Source organism: Taurulus bubalis, assembly GCF_910589615.1.
Source record: "Taurulus bubalis genome assembly, chromosome: 1".
In the NCBI taxonomy this organism is placed as follows: domain Eukaryota; kingdom Metazoa; phylum Chordata; class Actinopteri; order Perciformes; family Cottidae; genus Taurulus; species Taurulus bubalis.
Genome location: NC_136589.1, coordinates 28,928,138 through 28,945,941, shown reverse-complemented (window position 1 = coordinate 28,945,941; position 17,804 = coordinate 28,928,138). Strand labels below are relative to the sequence as shown.

The 17,804-nt window shown below is 39.2% G+C and overlaps 1 protein-coding gene across 1 annotated transcript; it reads left to right on the top strand.

The window, feature by feature from the left end:
• Positions 1-1,437: 1,437 nt before the first annotated feature.
• scp2a (sterol carrier protein 2a) lies at positions 1,438-16,705 on the top strand. Its single transcript, XM_079225857.1, has 16 exons — positions 1,438-1,494; positions 2,820-2,877; positions 3,002-3,073; positions 3,266-3,397; positions 3,541-3,605; positions 4,275-4,401; positions 4,529-4,592; positions 4,741-4,827; positions 4,999-5,149; positions 6,543-6,690; positions 7,494-7,601; positions 10,479-10,632; positions 10,889-10,985; positions 11,764-11,893; positions 14,359-14,438; positions 16,142-16,705. The coding sequence occupies exons 1-16, from the start codon at positions 1,441-1,443 to the stop codon at positions 16,235-16,237; spliced, it is 1,623 nt and encodes a 540-aa protein (XP_079081983.1). The 5' UTR covers positions 1,438-1,440; the 3' UTR covers positions 16,238-16,705.
• Positions 16,706-17,804: the final 1,099 nt, after the last annotated feature.

The window sequence follows — 17,804 nt, the reverse complement described above, 5'->3', positions numbered from 1 at the left end:
ATTGTAATGTATGTTGTAATACCTTGTGTCCTGTAGATGCACTTTTTGGTTTTTAATTACAATGCAGCTAATTGAGTGTAAAAGGGAATAGTTCCCTCTCTAGCATCGCCACCAGCTGCTCATTTTGGTTTATCATTAAACTTGTTTTTGTGTTAGGAGACATATTCCCTACTACCTCAGGTTCAAACTGCACCATCTTTTCATTCAATGAATTTGAGAAGTTGAGAATGTTCCTTGATTTGGGTCGCGGCTTGTCATTCAGGGGTGATGGTGGGTCCCGGAGCCAGACCAGTTGAGAACCACTGCTCTCAACCTTTTTCCAGTGATGTACCCCCTGCGAAATATTTCACTATTTAATTTAGTATAGTTTAATTATTTATTATCAATTTTAAATAGTTAAAAAAAACCTCACCTACCACCATTTGATACGGTCTACGTGGAGGCACTCCAGGGGGTACGTGATATTTTTGTTTAAACATATTTAAAATGAGCATCAATTAAATAAATCCTTTGAAAATAGTTGTTTAGTAAATATTCAATACAATATAAGTATAAATTCATAAACTGAATTAATAAATCAGACACTGATGGCACAGTGCTGTGTATTACATCTTTTTTTCAACCAAAAATGCTTTGCACTGGTTAGGGGTACTCGGCTGAAAAAGATATTTCACAGGGGGTACATCACTGAAAAAAGGTTGAGAACCACTGACATAGTAGACTTTACCTTAAACAAGATATAATTAGACAATAAAAAGTAACAAAAAAAGGAAACAATTAGTTGGCAATCATACAATGATCAAATGAACTGACATTGTGTAGTCAAACTATTTATTTCATCCACAAAGGCAGCAACTTCCCTCAGGCCAGCCACATTTTACATAACTCTTAAGCACAACACTGCACCAATGGCAAAGTGTGTCAAGTTCTAGAAGAGATAAACTACTAACATTACATTATTTAACATAATAAATATGAGGATAAATGAGTGCTTAAAATATGACTACATATTTGACATTTGCTCAGCTTACTATAGCACACTAGCCTCAAGTAATATAATAATATGTTCAAGTGTCGAAGAAAAAATGACAAAAACTGGTTGGTAAATCTTATGTTTTATCACCCTAGTTCAGTTTTTTGAAAGATGGCCTAGCATAGACACCTAATTATTTTCATAAAATCTTTACAATCCAAAGCTGACAACAACTTCATTTATAATTAAGTTATATAATAAGATTTTAAAGAGAACCCTTTTTATCTTTAGGATATCGCTCTCCAGCATGACCAGAGACAGGTGTTTTTTTTCTTCTTCTTTTGGAGTGAGGCGTCATCTTGGATACAGACGATCTTTGCTCTGTGGGTGGAGCCTGTCAGCGCTGCTCCTGTCTGCTGTTAACAGATCAGCCCGTCTCTGTGTGGACCAGCTGAAAAGAAGCGACCATGCCACCTAGAAAGATGAACAGGGTTTTTGTCATCGGCGTGGGCATGACCAAGGTGATGTTACCATTATTTAGTATATATTTGTTATTGTCTCAGTCGGTCAGACGACATGCAGGAGCCAATGCACATTAAGACTTGAGGCTAGCATAGCTGTCTAACTCCAGGTAGCAGTGGATTGGACATGTTATTTTTTTAAACGGCTGTTGTTGCGATTATCCAAGAGGCCATAATTGTTAATTGTGCTCATTTTGTGTTCAACAAATCTCCAAGATTGGTGTCACCAACACCTCACATTGCAAACATGAGCCAGCGTTAGCTAGGTTAGCCAAAACAAGGTAACATTGTTGCACTGTAGGTTTTTATTTAACTGGTTTTAAAATGGTTGGTTTTCTTGAGATGGGTATCAAGAGGTCGGGTTTTACTGCTCAACGTACTTTGCGCTGTATCTCATTTTGAGTCCATAGTTCATGGCCAGTTACAAACTGTGCAAAGGGTCATCTACTACTACACATCCATGCTCAAATCAGTTGTTTTCGTCGGATGGCGACTTCATGACCCGCCTACTCTTCACCTGATTGGCTAGTACTGTTGGCTCATACTATCGGTTCAGCCAATCAGAGGCAGAGAAGGACGGGCCACCCGAGGAAAACTCAAATCATTTAATGATGGGAATTGAAGCTCTTTGAAGGGAGCCGGATTTCCCCCATTGCTCCTGTTTTATTTTTTAATGTTTAATAATTGTAATTTATTTGTTAGTTTAGTTTAATGGGCATTCTTGATGATGTGAACTGTAGTGCTTCAACTGGAGTAATGCCATCATTATGAAACTGTATATAGCTGTCAATGTATGTTTTCTCACCTGATGAGGTTCATATTTTAGTAGTGCTACAACTTCATATTCCAATTTGGGAGGACAATGTTGCCAAAAAGTAGTTCCCTAAAATTAAATATTGATTCTAATTAACAATGTAAAATGCATTTATGTATAAATACATGTACTCACAAATATATTTTAATTTACCTGAATGTGCATTTTGTGTTTTATCAATTGACCATCAACAATATAAAAATAATTGTGAAAATATTATTCATTTCACAATGGTGTATGACAAAGAATAGCAGCACATCAAATCGTAAAAAAAAAAAAAAAAATGTAATTGTTTTAAGCTCTATTTTTTTCCCCTAGTCAAGTTCATCACAGCCATTTTATATTACAGTTTGATTAGCGTGACTCTCACTGAAGCTTCATCTCATGCAATTTTTACAGTGATGGTAATGCTGAATGTTTAGGTTGTCCTGTATTTGAGAACAGGAAAACAGATGTGAGTGCAGTTGATTGACACTCATCGTCTGTCACACTTTTCTGTATTTTTCTGCAGTTTGACAAGCCTGGAAGCCGAGGCGACTATGATTATCCTGACATGGCCAAGGAAGCAGGTGCTTATCTTTCGGATTATGGACGTTGTTCAGTCACTCAAAATATACCATATCTGTGAAATGGATCTTGATGCATAACATGTGACAATGTGTTTTATTACTGTATGTCCACCTCCTTTTTTAGGTCAAAAGGCTCTCGCAGATGCAGGAGTCCCATATTCTGCCATTGAACAAGCCTGTGTAGGATATGTCTATGGTAAAATGTGACTGTTATTGTTCACATGTGGCATGTTTTCCACTGAAGTATTGAAGTACCAACTTGTATATCACAATAGTACATATTTTTTTTAAAGAAAAGCAAACTGTCTCTCATATTGTAATTACCATAGTAAAGTTACAGTAAAACAAAGAAATAACATAACTTCTTTCCTATCTCCTATTCCCTCAGGGGACTCCACATGTGGGCAGAGGGCCATTTATCATAGCCTTGGGATGACCGGGATCCCCATCATGAACGTCCACAATAACTGCTCCACAGGCTCCACTGCTCTCTTCATGGCTCGCCAGCTGGTTACGGGAGGTGAGTAGAGCAGGACGCCTTGAAAGTGATAAACCACCCAAAATCCATACTAATAAGGAGGCTGAAGAGAGCTTCAGTGGATTCTAATGATGACACATTTTCTCAACAGAGTAACACTGTAAACTGTAAATCTCCTTTTGCAGGTTTGGCTGACTGTGTGCTGGCCCTCGGGTTTGAGAAGATGGAGAAGGGCTCTTTGTCCTCAAAGGTATAACAAAAAAAATGGTATGCTTTGTGTTGTAGAGGAGATAGACAAAATAGCACGTCACAATATCTTACAGTCCACCATATCAGGTTTTTGTTTTGTAATTGTGTAGTTTTTGCGAGCAGCAGAGAATATCAGCTGATTTCTAAACTCGTCCTCAGAGGGATACAGCTTAGATATGTAAATAAAACACGTATCGCAGCAGACACTTAGCGTGGCTGCACTTTATTGATGAAGAAATACAACATCTCTGCCTTATTGTTCATTAACAACTCATTGCTATTGAGTGAATTTCTATGACAGGGGAGCAGAGGGGATAGAGTGGCTATAATAAAGAGATCTACCTTTTTACAAAGCAAACCTCAAACACAAAAAGGCTGAGCAGTCAACATTAATTTGACTTGTCACCAAAATATAGAAATATAACAGTACCTACTATCAATAAAACAAACATTAGTATGTTATATGCCAGTATAGATGCTCATTCCAGATGTTTATGTCCTATTTGTTTTCTGGCACACTTCTGTTCCTGAATTGCTAAACATCCTGGAAATTCCAGCTTGTGGGTGTAGAAGTGTAAATTCGGCAGATTATACCATACCTCCACTTAAAATAGTTTTTTTACAAGGTGAAAAAACAATAAAATGTTATTCAAGCAATACCTGCTTCTAGTTTATGGACAGGACCAATCCAATGGACAAGCACATGGAGGTGATGATCAACCGCTACGGGATGGTGGCAGCTCCAGGAGCAGCACAGCTGTTCGGTAACGCTGGCAGAGAGCACATGGAGAAATATGGTACACGCTACAAAAACATCTCACAAGGTCTAACATGTGACAGTGGTGGATGTATTTTGCATTGAGGTCATGGTTTTACTATATCATATACAGTACATGTTTGTGTCAATGTTTGAATCTCCTCCAGGCACAAAACCGGAACACTTTGCCAAAATTGCCTTTAAAAACCACAAGCATTCCACCAACAACCCGTAAGTTAAACTTAAAAAAAACAAACTATTATGGGTTCATAATATCCTTGGATTCATACTTTAGTCAAGTGTGTGTGTGTGTGTGTGTGTGTGTGTGTGTGTGTGTGTGTGTGTGTGTGTGTGTGTGTGTGTTCGTTCGTTCCTGCAGGTATTCCCAGTTCCAGGATGAGTACAGTTTGGAGCAGGTGATGAACTCCCGGAAGGTGTTTGACTTCCTTACTTTGCTGCAGTGTTGGTGAGCGCTTGGTGTCGTCATCTCTTGAAAATACATTGATCATCCTGCCTCGAGTATAACTGTCAGGACAGGGGTTACATGTATTTGATCAAAGAGCAGAGTCATTGATGACAATTGCCTTAGTTCTTCACACCACCGTGTCAGCTCTTCCTGCTCTTCTTCTCTCGTCAGCCCGACATCAGATGGTGCCGGAGCAGCAGTTTTGGCCAGCGAAGCCTTCGTCAGGGAACACCATCTGGAGAACCAGGCAGTGGAGATTGTGGCCCAAGAGATGGCGACTGACATCGCCTCCACGTTTGAAGAAAACAGCTGCATTAAGATGGTAGGAAATTGTCATTAACAAAGTATGTCTCATGACAAAACACCGTCTTTGTAACTTTCTCCCCTTGTCTCGATCTACAGTAAACTAAATATATGAAGTTTAATAGTACTTTGTTGCGGAATACAATTTGTTTTTATATAATTTCAAGAGTGGAACCACTGTAGCCTCCAGTGGTGGCTGTAGCCCAGTGGATAGAGCGGGTCCTCCTTTAACCACAAAGTTGACGGTTTGATCCCCGGCTCTTACTGGCTGTATGTCCTTGAGCACTGCTCAAATGCTTGGGATGGATGACATTTTGCTTTTGTACCTTTTTTAATTTTATATGACAATTGAAATAATGTTTCAGAGACTACAACGCTGACAAAATAGAAGGGCTATATTTATTTTATACTTAATAAAAATGTGGCTTTGGTACAATACAGTGAGTTCAGGCTCTTAATTGTCCTACTCATCCTTTCCCTACTGTACAGTATATTATCACCTTTAGATCAACTAGACGGGGTTGTCTTCTATCTCCACTCATGTTTACGAGGTGACTCAATTTCCTGACCTTTAAAAGCTCATTAATGACTGAGACAAATTAACCTTGTAACCAGAGCTTTGACCAAAAGAGCGAAGCCTTACCGCGTAGGGCTGCATGAATATAAGTATTTAGATTAGTATTGAGATCACATAATTGTATTGCTCTTTTAACATTTAAATAAACAGAGCACTGCTTTCTCTTCCATGTTGTGCTATATTGCAGCTAATGTACAAATCTTCGACTCAAAATAAGAAATAAAATCGTTCTTCACTTGAATTTTGTGCATTTTAGTTGTACCCGCCTGCTCGCTGTATACATGCTCTTACTCTTCTATTCAAGACTGCAGCAGCAACATTCAGAAACATTTTCAAAGGCTAAAGCTTTCGGGTGTGTATGCAGCAGCATGGCAGCTCCCCAAAAGTGAAGCCAAAACATCTTGAACACCCCCTGGTTGGCTGTTGGTTTAGGAAGTGGATCTAAGATGATCTATGAGCAGATCATTTAAAAGTCAGTATTGCAGTTGATCATGTTTATTTTAATTGAGGAAAGCCAAAATCTTGATGGTGAATAATATTTGATTAATTGTGCAGCCCTCATGCCGTGAAACCATCTTGAAACGACCGATTACTTAGCTTCCACCCCTATTGTAGTAAAAACACGAGGAGGACATATTTAGGTTATTATTAATGAAATTGAGTTAAATGGTCCCAAGCTCCTGAAAACAATAAAGGAAGACTTAACGAGATAGATAAATTAGTCTCCATCATTATGGGGAGAGCAGAAATGACCTGTAGTGGTAACTTGTTGTGATACATTGGTTTACTTCCTTATTGTTTCTTATTTCTGTTTTTCTTTTTCTTTTCTGTTTAGGTGGGATATGACATGTCTCGGTTGGCTGCCAAAAAGTGTTATGAAGCTGCCGGCCTGAAGCCCAGTGACGTCGATGTGATTGAGCTGCACGACTGCTTCTCAGCCAATGAGCTCATCACGTATGAGGCTCTAGGACTTTGTCCAGAGGGTAAGACCGAAGCTCCTAAAACCCTAAACGGATATTTTTAAATCTTCGCTGCTAGAGCACGGATGGATACAATTACCTGTCCTTCTTTCTTCCACCTGAATTTAAGTTTCTACTTTTGGGATAATACATAGACCTAAACAATGTGCCAGGATTAAGATTTTTTTTTTTTAGTTTTTTGGCGCCTTTTGAAGCTCTGCTTGCCCTTTGCGATTCAAATACAGAATATAGCGCTCCTTCAAGATCCATTCTTGTTGGAGATTCAGTAATAACGGAATCTGGAATGAGAATCTATGACAGCACTATTGTACATGCAGGAAGTTGGCCTCTAAATGTCGCTGCTGCAGGGAAGCGCCGAACCATATTTGTGACTCAGAGCTTCATCTGTGATGTTGAACAATATGTACATGTACATGTATTGTATAAGTATGTACTTGTAATGCACTCATAAGGTCATGTCTTTGACTGCAGAGAAGTGTTGGCTTGTTCTATGCAATATCAAGTTCGATACATTGGAGCCTTCCTGAGGTTTAGAGATACAAAATGTTTTTTAGTGTTGTATTTTACGTAATGACATTAATCACAGCAACTTAATAATGTCTTTAGCATTTATTTGATTCCTTATCAAAAAGACATGTACAAATTAAATATTCTAAAATAGTTTTCTCTAATCTTTTTTCTTTTGTCTACACTTGTGATTGTTATTAAATGTATAATATTTTAACTATATATAAACAAATGTTTTTTGTTGATTACAATGCATGCACTATTCTCACTGTTTTGTGATCATCTTGTGTGTTTCACAGGTAAAGCAGGAGAGCTGATTGACAGAGGAGACAACACATATGGAGGCAAGTTTGTGATCAACCCCAGTGGAGGTCTAATCTCTAAAGGACATCCCCTGGGAGCCACAGGTAGGTCAAGCCTCTGCTTCTTAATGAAAACCTCTTGTCAAATAGGAGGAGAAGGCCCACAATACATAATCCAGGCTGGAAGGGAGTGAAAATGCCAGATCAGGATCTAAAAGCATTTGCAGCTAATGTTTAATTCTAACTTGTTTGGAGCAGCGGATGAATGGGATTTGCTACACTGTACACAAGATTTAAAGAATTGTGTTTATTGTGACGTGCATGCTGGAGTAAATCTTCAAACTTTGCCAAACAACAATCCACAGTGACCACTAGGTGGCATGTGTCACATAGTGATGGCCACCTTGTAACTGGGTAAGCCTGCATGTGAGAGGGCAGCAGACTGAGGCTTTGGCAAGTCTCCACTGTAATCACTCATGTTAAACTCTAAACAGTGAAGCTGACTCTGCAGGGCCAACATTTTTCACTCGCATACTGTTTCATGTTATACATAGGTTTGTGTGCACTAAACATACACACACTCATGGGTGACGACAAAGTGAAACTGTGCTGTATTCTCTTTTGTCAATAATTTCAAACAAATCATTGGATTTGTTCTTTTTTTAAATTCTTCTTCGATTAATTATCTGCATTGTGTGCTTATTTCTCTTTCTCTCTGACCCCCACCTTTCCTCATACCTAATGAGCTTAAGCATCACTCCCTCCACCTCATTAGTTTTGCATTGACTTTCCCAATTCATCTCATCAATACTCCCTCTATCTACTGGGTCGGTCTCCCAGTATGCCAGTGCCCCGGTCAGTGCTAAGCTCTGTCTGATCCATGGTGTTGCTCCTAATCTTTAATGTCACCTCTCCCCTTGGGAGCAGCACTGTGAGCAGAGATACTTATGGCTAATTCATTCACCCGTGCAAAATCCTGCCTCAGGAAGAACTGTTTTTTTTCATGTTGAAATGAGATTCAGGGACGTATGTGTATAAGTGTAGTGTGTGTAGTTTAACAGTTTAACAAGCTGAAAAGGTTGTGTTCATCAAATGTGCATTTGTAATTTTCTCTCTTTAGAAGAATTTCTGAATGTTCCTTTTCATTATGTATAAATAATATGTAAGGCGATAACCTGAGGCTCTTTATTTTGCCTGCAGTACATTTTCCAATTTGCATTTAGACAAAATTACACTGACACTAACAAATCCTCATGGAGAAGATTAGGAGAGTGCTGCAGGATGTAAGAGACGCACCGTGAAGAAGTCTCTACCCTTAAGTCCTTTAGCTGATTGGCATAATTGAGAAACACAAAAGCTCAATAAGAAGGGATGAAATACTTCGCCGTAATGCTAGTGCAGAAACTGTCCCAGCCGGGATTAAGGAGTTGTTGGATTAAGGGTCAATTTGTCACCTCTCTCAGTGAAGATACTGTGTTTAACACTTGTAGAATGCTTTAGTGTCACTTCACTTGGGGACTGACACATGTGACGGGATTGTGTCCATACTAAGTGTTGATGTGTACGGAATACCCCCGGCAAGAAAAAAAGGCATTTACTGCGACTCAATATTTTATTAATTATTTAAGTTAAATATTTTGTATTTACATTGGATCAAATGTCCGTGTAATATGAAATAGGACGCTTTTAGTGGCGAACACATAACCTCTAACTCTGCACTTCCCCTCAGCGCTACAGATAATTTTAGCGTCTGTCAGTTCGTTTATTCGTCTTCCCTCTGTAGCTTGGTGGTAGTTCAGAAGACACTTAAAGGGTTAAAGGTCGGACACGAACAAAGGTTCGACTCGACAGGAACCGTACAAAAATTGAATTGTGTTGGTTTTAGAGTCAGCAAATGTACTGTTCACTCTCACGTCTCTCGTTAACATCGTTTACAGCTGCAAAAGGTTTATTTATTTATTTATTTAAAGCAAACAGGCTTTTGGCAAAAAGACAATGTCAACAACTATGGTGAACAAAGTGGAGCATTTAGAAGCTAATGAGACAGATATTTCCTATTCTGATGGGAGGTCAGAGGATGACCTATGTCTACAGATTGTAAAGCCATCTGAGGCAAATCTGTGATTTTGGACTATGCGAAATAAATTCAAGTCAATTGAATGTATTTCCTCATGAATTGGTGGACACCGAAAAGAGAGCTAAAAGGAGTTTGATATTGAATCTATCTTTTATTAGGAGACCACTAATAACACCACTCCAAATTAATGCTAATTGTGGCCTGTGTCTGCCGGATGTGTAAACAAGCAACTGTTTGCCCTTTCCACCTTATATGGTGAGAATACATCAGTGTTGTGTTTCCAGCTGGTTTTTGCTGCCCCCAAGTAGAATCAAATATGTGTTTTATGACACTAATGCAGTGTCCGTACAAAACATGGCTGTAAGGAATGAGCTGAATGCTTTGCCTGTGGTGTTGCTAATTGCACCTCTCTCAAGAACTTTCGACTGGGCACTCCCTAAGGTCCCCAGCTACACACCTGTCATGTGTGAAGTCACTCGGATGAACGATTCTTGAGACATATGACATATAAAGGATGAACAGACAGACAGAGCTTGCTTGCTTTATAGTGAGATCGTCAAATTGAGGGGCTTTTTGTTTTGTCCAAAAAAATGCACCTTCAAAGAAACTGCAATACTTCCACTAATGCATTTGTTTCCTTCTAATAACTACATTTCAGAGTCTAAATCAATCCATAAGTCCAAGTCAAAACATAATGAAGCAAATGTAATAAACAAACAAAAGCAGTTCCCAATACTATTTTTTATTTTTTTTGTCTTTCTCACTTTGTCTAGTGCACCTCTCTTCAGTTGGGGTGTGATAATACATTTTCAGCTACGTTTGCAGCTTCAATAACCATAAATGACTTTGGCAGCCTACACCACATCTCCCTCTACGAGTCACGTTACCCTCTTTTCCTCTCTTAGGCCTGGCCCAGTGTGCAGAGCTGTGCTGGCAGCTCCGAGGGCAGGCTGACAGGAGACAGGTCCCGGGGGCCAAAGTGGCCTTGCAACACAACATTGGCTTAGGAGGAGCTGCCGTTGTCACTCTCTACAAATTGGGATTCCCTCAGGAGTCCAGGTGAGAAAGTAGTTTCCAACGATTTGATATTAGTTTAGATTATTTACGCATCATTTATTGAATTAGTAATATAATAATGCATGAGCTATCTGTTTCTATATTCCGTAACAATTACAGCTCTTCTCTGCGTCATTTGGGCTATAGATACACTACATTGCTTTATCCACACATCACGATTGAATTTTGTACAGCCTCACATGCGTTTGAATCAAAGTGAAACATAGTGGGCTTTTTTTCTTTTACCTGCTTTCCACAGTTCCCACATAGGTGCAGTTCCCACCGGCTCAGCCAGCGGTCTGGAGGGGTTTAAAGCATACCCTGTCTTCAAAGAGATGGAAAAACATTTTGAGAAGGTATAACAGCCCATTGCCACGAACAAAAGCCCCTCCCCCGCCCCCCAAACCTTCAGCTAGCTATCCTTTGTATTATAACATAAAACAAGACATGTTCTTATTGGTTTGAATTGTACACACTACTTCTCGTTCCACTCCTGCCTTGCAAAAAGTAACACTTTCCAATGTTACGCTGAGTAATCACTGAGGGATTATTCGTATTGGTGGTTACAAGTGTTGGTCAAGAGCTGAGAAGATTTCGGTGGACTATCTGGAGGTTCTTACCCAGAATAGTGTGAGTTGTTTGAAGAGGTTCCTTCCATAGTTTTACCACTGAAGGGGCCTAAAATGTGGATGGTTCTGCAACATTGGGTGACTGTGTCCACATTCTTGCCGAGACTCACTTTTTTTTCTGTCAAAATTCAGTCCTATGCAAAAGAGGCATGATCTTTTCGTCCCAGGTAGCAAATCCATCTTGCCCCTTTTACACTAAAATGAATGGGGAGCAAATTTCAGTTTTACAATATTTTTATAGCAGGGCCAGAAATCCTAGCATGTTTTCTTGCAGAAAATAAATCTGAATCTATACAAGGCATGTTCAGAATATGTTGTCACACTGTACACAGTGAACTGCATTGCATTGCACACAAAGTAGCCATTACAGACACTTGCATCCTAGTTTTAATCTGAAAGATTATGACCTTAATTACGAAACCATATGACTGTGATTTTAATTATTTAAGTGGTGAAGTCTACGACTATTATGTGTCAAGTCAAACTCATTCTGAATTCCCTGCAGGAAGGAGAGCAGCTTGTCAAGAAGATTGGTGGAGTGTTTGCCTTTAAAGTGAAGGATGGACCAGGCGGTAAAGAGGCGACTTGGGTTGTCGATGTGAAAAATGGCAAAGGTTCTGTCACCACTGACCCAGGTGTGTATATCAGCGGAGGTGTTGTTGTATAATATTTATTTGTTATTTTGTTTGCAGCAGTGTTCTTTTAAAATTACATTTTAAAATGTATTTCCATCCCAGGCCTTTTTCTCCTATGAGTGAAGGGATTCTCTCGCAGTCGGTCTGAAATTTCTATTAAAACAAAACATTTTTACAAAGTAAGACTTCTCTGTCAGTGCATTTCGGCACATGAACATGAACATTTAGTATTCACAGAACGTCATGGCTTACAGAGACCACATGCATATGTTCTGGTTTGTGTTGTGGAAATAAAATAAGAAAAAGGATTGAACCAGTTTCTTTGTTTGGCTTTTTGTGTTTGAAGCTCAAAAGAGAAATAGGTTCAATCCTCTCAGATAAATTCTTAAATTGAGAAACTCTTCACTTTTTGTGGGGATGTATTAGGGAGTCTCTTGCCAAAGCAACTAAAAGGTTGATATTTAATTGCTTTTCTTTGGCAGAAGATGTGAGAGATTGCTTTCGTTCTCTGGCTGTGTAGTTGCAATTATATTACTATTATATCATTATAATGTATCAGTCGAGTAAAACTACAGTAAAACACCAGCGAAGCAATCAAAGCAGTTGGCATTTTCAACAAAGTCCTTATCACAACAATTACCTTTTTAAAATGTCTACTCTGGATTTAAATACTGATAAAGCTGCTGCAAAAGACATTAAAACATGAAACGAGCAAGAAAAAGAGCAACCCACAAAAATACACACAAAGCACAATCTTTTTTTCCATCTTTCTGATGCTTGAAGTATTTTGATATATTGTTATATGCCAGAGGCAGAAGTCATGTGTGTTACACACACACACACACACTCACTCACTCACTCACTCACTCACTCACTCACTCACTCACTCACTCACTCACTCACTCACTCACTCACTCACTCACTCACTCACTCACTCTCAGAAATAGCCTCCTGGCTGATTCCATTAGCCTCCCTCATCTTGTGATGTTCTCTGGATCCCAGCCATTATTTCTGAGGGTCCCATTGACTCTCCACCTAACTAATTGTTCAGGATATAGAACACAAATCTTCAGGGAAATCTTGAGATGCTTTGTCACTCACAATACATCCATGATTTTCCTTTTTCTCTTTTGCCTGTTTGGTATGAAAGTACTACATTTGTATTTGGCAAGTAAGATAATCTAGACTTCTGAAAGAAGAAATAACACAATCAATACACATGAAAAGACAGTGAATTACACTCAATTTGCACTATTTACGCTACATTTTATAACACATCACAGATGAAAATGAGCTGAATCACAAAAGTAAAACGGGAAGTAAACCCATCGTACTTGAGGTACCCTAATGATGTTTGTCACTTGTGGCTGCCACAGAGGAATTTACATAGTCTGGCTTTAGAGTTTTTTTTGTCGGGAGGTATAATAACAATGTAGTAAATTATTGGGAAGACAATATAACGGGGGTCCCTTGCAGTGATGAACCTACAGAGAACTGGAAATGCACTTGGAGAGCGCAGATCTCAGAGGCTGTTTACATAAGTGAAAACCCAGGTGTGTATCGGCCTCCGGATTTGGATCTGTTCCAAAATGTAACGGGTTCTTTCTTGGACCATGCCTACACCATGCCGACAAGTTTTGGGAAAAGCGAACCTTTTTCTTTAATGCTGCTGACAAATCAACAAGCAAAACCGATAACGCAACCTCGTTGGCGGAGGTAACTATAACCTGAATCCGCAGCTCCCATCGGCTTAACGGAGCTGCAAAGTGAGTTCCAGCTGATCGATTAGCTGTCTGACCCACAACATGAATGTACTGAGGTGGAGATGAAGGACAGCTGAGAGGTATCAGAGAGAGAGGATCTGATCTGTACATCTTCTGAGCAGAAAGTTCTCCTCTTTGAGAGAAGAATAGAAATCCAGAAGTGATACTGACTTAAAGTGCTCTGCCATGGTGTATCAGACCGCAGGTTAGATCCGCGGCGGCATTTTCAATCTGGACGCGGAGACTGCAGTGCGAGGCTCCTTGGGAGGCGGGGGTCTCGCCGCAGCACATGCTGCTCGCTGAGGACAGAAACTGCAGAACAATACGCTTTCACTTCAGTCTCCAAGTTGGCAACACTGCCCGTCGTGAGGCTGCGTAAACGCGTGCGCACACATAAATAAATCGCCTTCAAAGTAAAAGCAGTGCCGTTTGTATTGCATCCATGGCGTGCCCCTTATTTATTTATTTTTCATTTTTGACCTCACCAGACTGGGAGGCCGTAAGATGCCCAGGTCTGATTTAGAGCGTTACCATATTGGTTACTAACATTCTCCTCTTGTGTCTATAGTACATAGAGGTTATTTTTCCTTGTTGTGTGTGTGTATAAGGAACAGTAATAAGTGTTTGGGAATTTTTTTATTATGATGCATTTGATAAATTGTTGTAGTGAGACGAGGTGAAAAAGCATTTCTTTTCTTTTAGGTAAAAAGGCAGACTGCACCTTATCCATGAGTGACGAGGATCTTCTGGAATTGATGACAGGAAAGTTGAACCCGCAAACGGTATGTAGTTCTGCATGGACACATTTCCATTTAGTCAGTCAGAGGACAACAAGAAACTTAGATCTGTGAATTGTCATTAAGTACGTGGATGTTAATTGTGCTAGAAAAACTTCTGGAAATATGATCAACACTGACATGCTGTGAATATATTCTGCCAGCGCAGCTGCATCCAACTGGCAATTAGAAAGCACGTAGACTGAAGTGCAGAGAAACATGAATATCATGTTTGTGTATAGATGAAACACTAACTACATCTAGGGTTGTCACGATACCAACATTATGACTTCAATACGATTCCTGCCATAAGTATCAAGATACTCGATACTTTCGATACGATACCAGAATACGAAACAATACTGGTATATTTATCAATAATAGTAATAAATAAAACGTCTGTATGGTTCCCTTTTTTACCAGCTTGTTCCTGCCCAGCTTTTTGAACCTTTTGTAGTATCGGTATACCGTGCAACATTACCTACATCAAGATGATAGTGATGCCAAATAAATAAAAAATACCATTTACTCACTTTTATAGACATATAACTGGAAGATCCAGTGAATGTAAGATGGTTCATGAGCAAGTAGGATATAATGTCATGTTTTACTTTACTTTTAAGATGATGTAACATGATCCATATTCATTGAATGTGCTGTAACTCTGTTACGATGTTCATTCTGGTCACATGACATCTATTGCTTCTGTCCATCCGGGGAGAGGGATCCTCCTCTGTTGCTCTCCTGAAGGTTTCTTCCCTTTTTTCGCTGTGAAATGGTTTTTACTATCTTTATTTGGGGGAGTTTTTCCTGATCCGATGTGAGGTCCCGGGACAAGGATGTTATGTGTACAGATTGTAAAGCCCTCCGAGGCAAATTTGTATCTGTGATTTTGGGCTATATAAAATAAACTGAATTGAATTAAATTGAAAATCCCCTCATAGCTTTCATTGTCCAGGAGTGGTGTGCTCAGGTAAATGCTTTGTGCTTGTGGGAGCTTTGAGTGGCTTGTAATGCAACTCTCTACAGCCTCTGAGCACCAAGAGCATCAAAGCCAGGGGCCTCTATAGTTTTAGGGAACAGATAAACAGGTTAAAACGTTTACCACACAGCTGGTGCGAACAGAATAGAGAGGTGGAGCTTGTTCAAAATAATGAGTTGTGGTGGATTTCCGAGTGATATCTAGAAGGTCGGAGCCTCAATGTTGTCATCTTTTTAAAACTGTGTTCAGTTAACCTGGCATCTAGAGGCCTCAAGACAAAACAAATCATTAACCTGAGCTCACCGCTCATTGGGTCATAGACCAACATAGATATGAATGTAATGGTGGGTGGGAATACTTGTTCAACATCTCTGACCTTCTCTCGTAAACCTATGTTGCCTCAAGGGTAATTTCTGTCGGACAAAGAGCATGAAAGAATATCGACAACCATGCATGTTGATCGAGCCTGTACTTTGCCTAAATGTCAACACAAGGAAATGAACTGTTCAGTCCAGAACTGCTACAGAATTGATCTGATTATTTTCTGCCACTTGGATCACAGAGACATGGCAGAGGGGTATGAGCACTGATTGGTCAGTTGACAACGTATCATGCCACAAAGGTGTGTGGCACTTCAAAGCATATTTCCCAATGTGTCATTAGATATATTGTCAAACATGTAATGTTTTTTATTTGAATCTGGATCCTTTTAATTCCTTGTCTGCAGGCATTCTTCAAAGGGAAACTGAAGATCACCGGGAACATGGGCATGGCTATGAAGCTGCAGAACCTGCAGGTTGTTGTAGGGAAGGCCAAGCTGTGAGACCCCAAGCGGCGGTGTGGTGTGTCCTTTGAGCCGCACTTCAAGGACAAATTTGTTGGAAAACGTAATTCCTCCGATTGCATTTTGCTCATTTGATCTTGAGAGAAGATCCATAGGTTTTATTTCCGGCTGCTACTTTGAAATCAGAGCGAACTCACTGCATAGCTTATATATCATTTTAAATATCCTGTTATGTTGTTAATCTTTTTGACCCACGTCATCTTAAAGTCTATCATTTCTGAAACGTTCATAGTCTCTAATATGCTTATATGCAACATATGTGACGCTCCTCCGTGTTTGATTAATCATGTAGTCAAAACACTCAATGTGCCTATAATTTCTCTCTATGAAATTAAGATTGTGGTTTAAAGCCATTTTTGGTCTTAACCTTTTTGATAGATCATTTTGTATTTAATATACGTCTGTAAATGATAGCAATTATCTAATTTAACAAAAGAATAAATAATTTTCTGACAATAACAACCTCGAAACTTTTGTTTTCCTTGAGATATCTATATATATATATATATATATATATATATATATATATATATATATATATATATATATATATATATATATATATATATATATATATATAAACATTACTTCTTACTTAAAGAACCTCACCTCAGTGACCAGTGGAAATAGATATGGCTGGTTTTCTGTGACTCTCTTTTTGTCCTTCTGTACCAGTGCGTCTCGTTTCCAGTGTACAAGCTTGAAACATTTATATGTTTCTTAGTGTGTGTATGATATTCCGCTCGCTTGAGATGAGCCAGTCCCACACATATCTTGTGTGATTGAAAATAATGAAGCTCATTTTTATAACACACTTCAAAACGAGCATCAAACTGTCACAGACGTGAAAAGAACAAAGGATAGCATACAATGCAGATTACACGCAAGTTTCCATATGGATATATATTTACAAACGCACATGAACAAATCCGAAAGAGGTCTGCAAACTACAAGTAGCAGAATGTAATTCTTTGAAGGCGGCTGAAAACATTCCGACTTCCCCACAGTCTTTTATTTCAACGCCACCTGCTGTCGTTCACTTTTCAGGCGAAGCAGCTCTTCTCCAACGAGCCTAATGTGTGAATGTTATGGATTTGTTATGTTCTGGTTTGTCTCTAATGACTTGACCTGCTGGTCTCGTGTGTGTTCAATCAAGCCTGAGATGATTGACTAGGTTACCTGTCGAGTCGCCCGGTGCTTGTCTGATCTTGCACTGAGGAAAGTCCAACATGGACTGAAGCATTAGCAATCTGGCACTCTCAATAGAAACATCTATAATCCAGAATCTCTTTTTGTTTTCTAAAAAAAAGATATTTCTCTCTTGCTGTGCTCGACTTTTCCATTGACTACTGCACCAGAGATTACATCAAACAAAGGACAGCTTTTTTTAATACGCAGCTCAACCCTTGCGAACCACAGCTTGTTAAAAGACCTTGATGCTTTTGTTTGTCTAAATCCTACATCCAAATGATAAAATGATAAAACAGGGGCGACTCTGGCTCAGTGGTTAGCATGCCCGTCTTTCAATCAAAGGATCGGTGGTTTG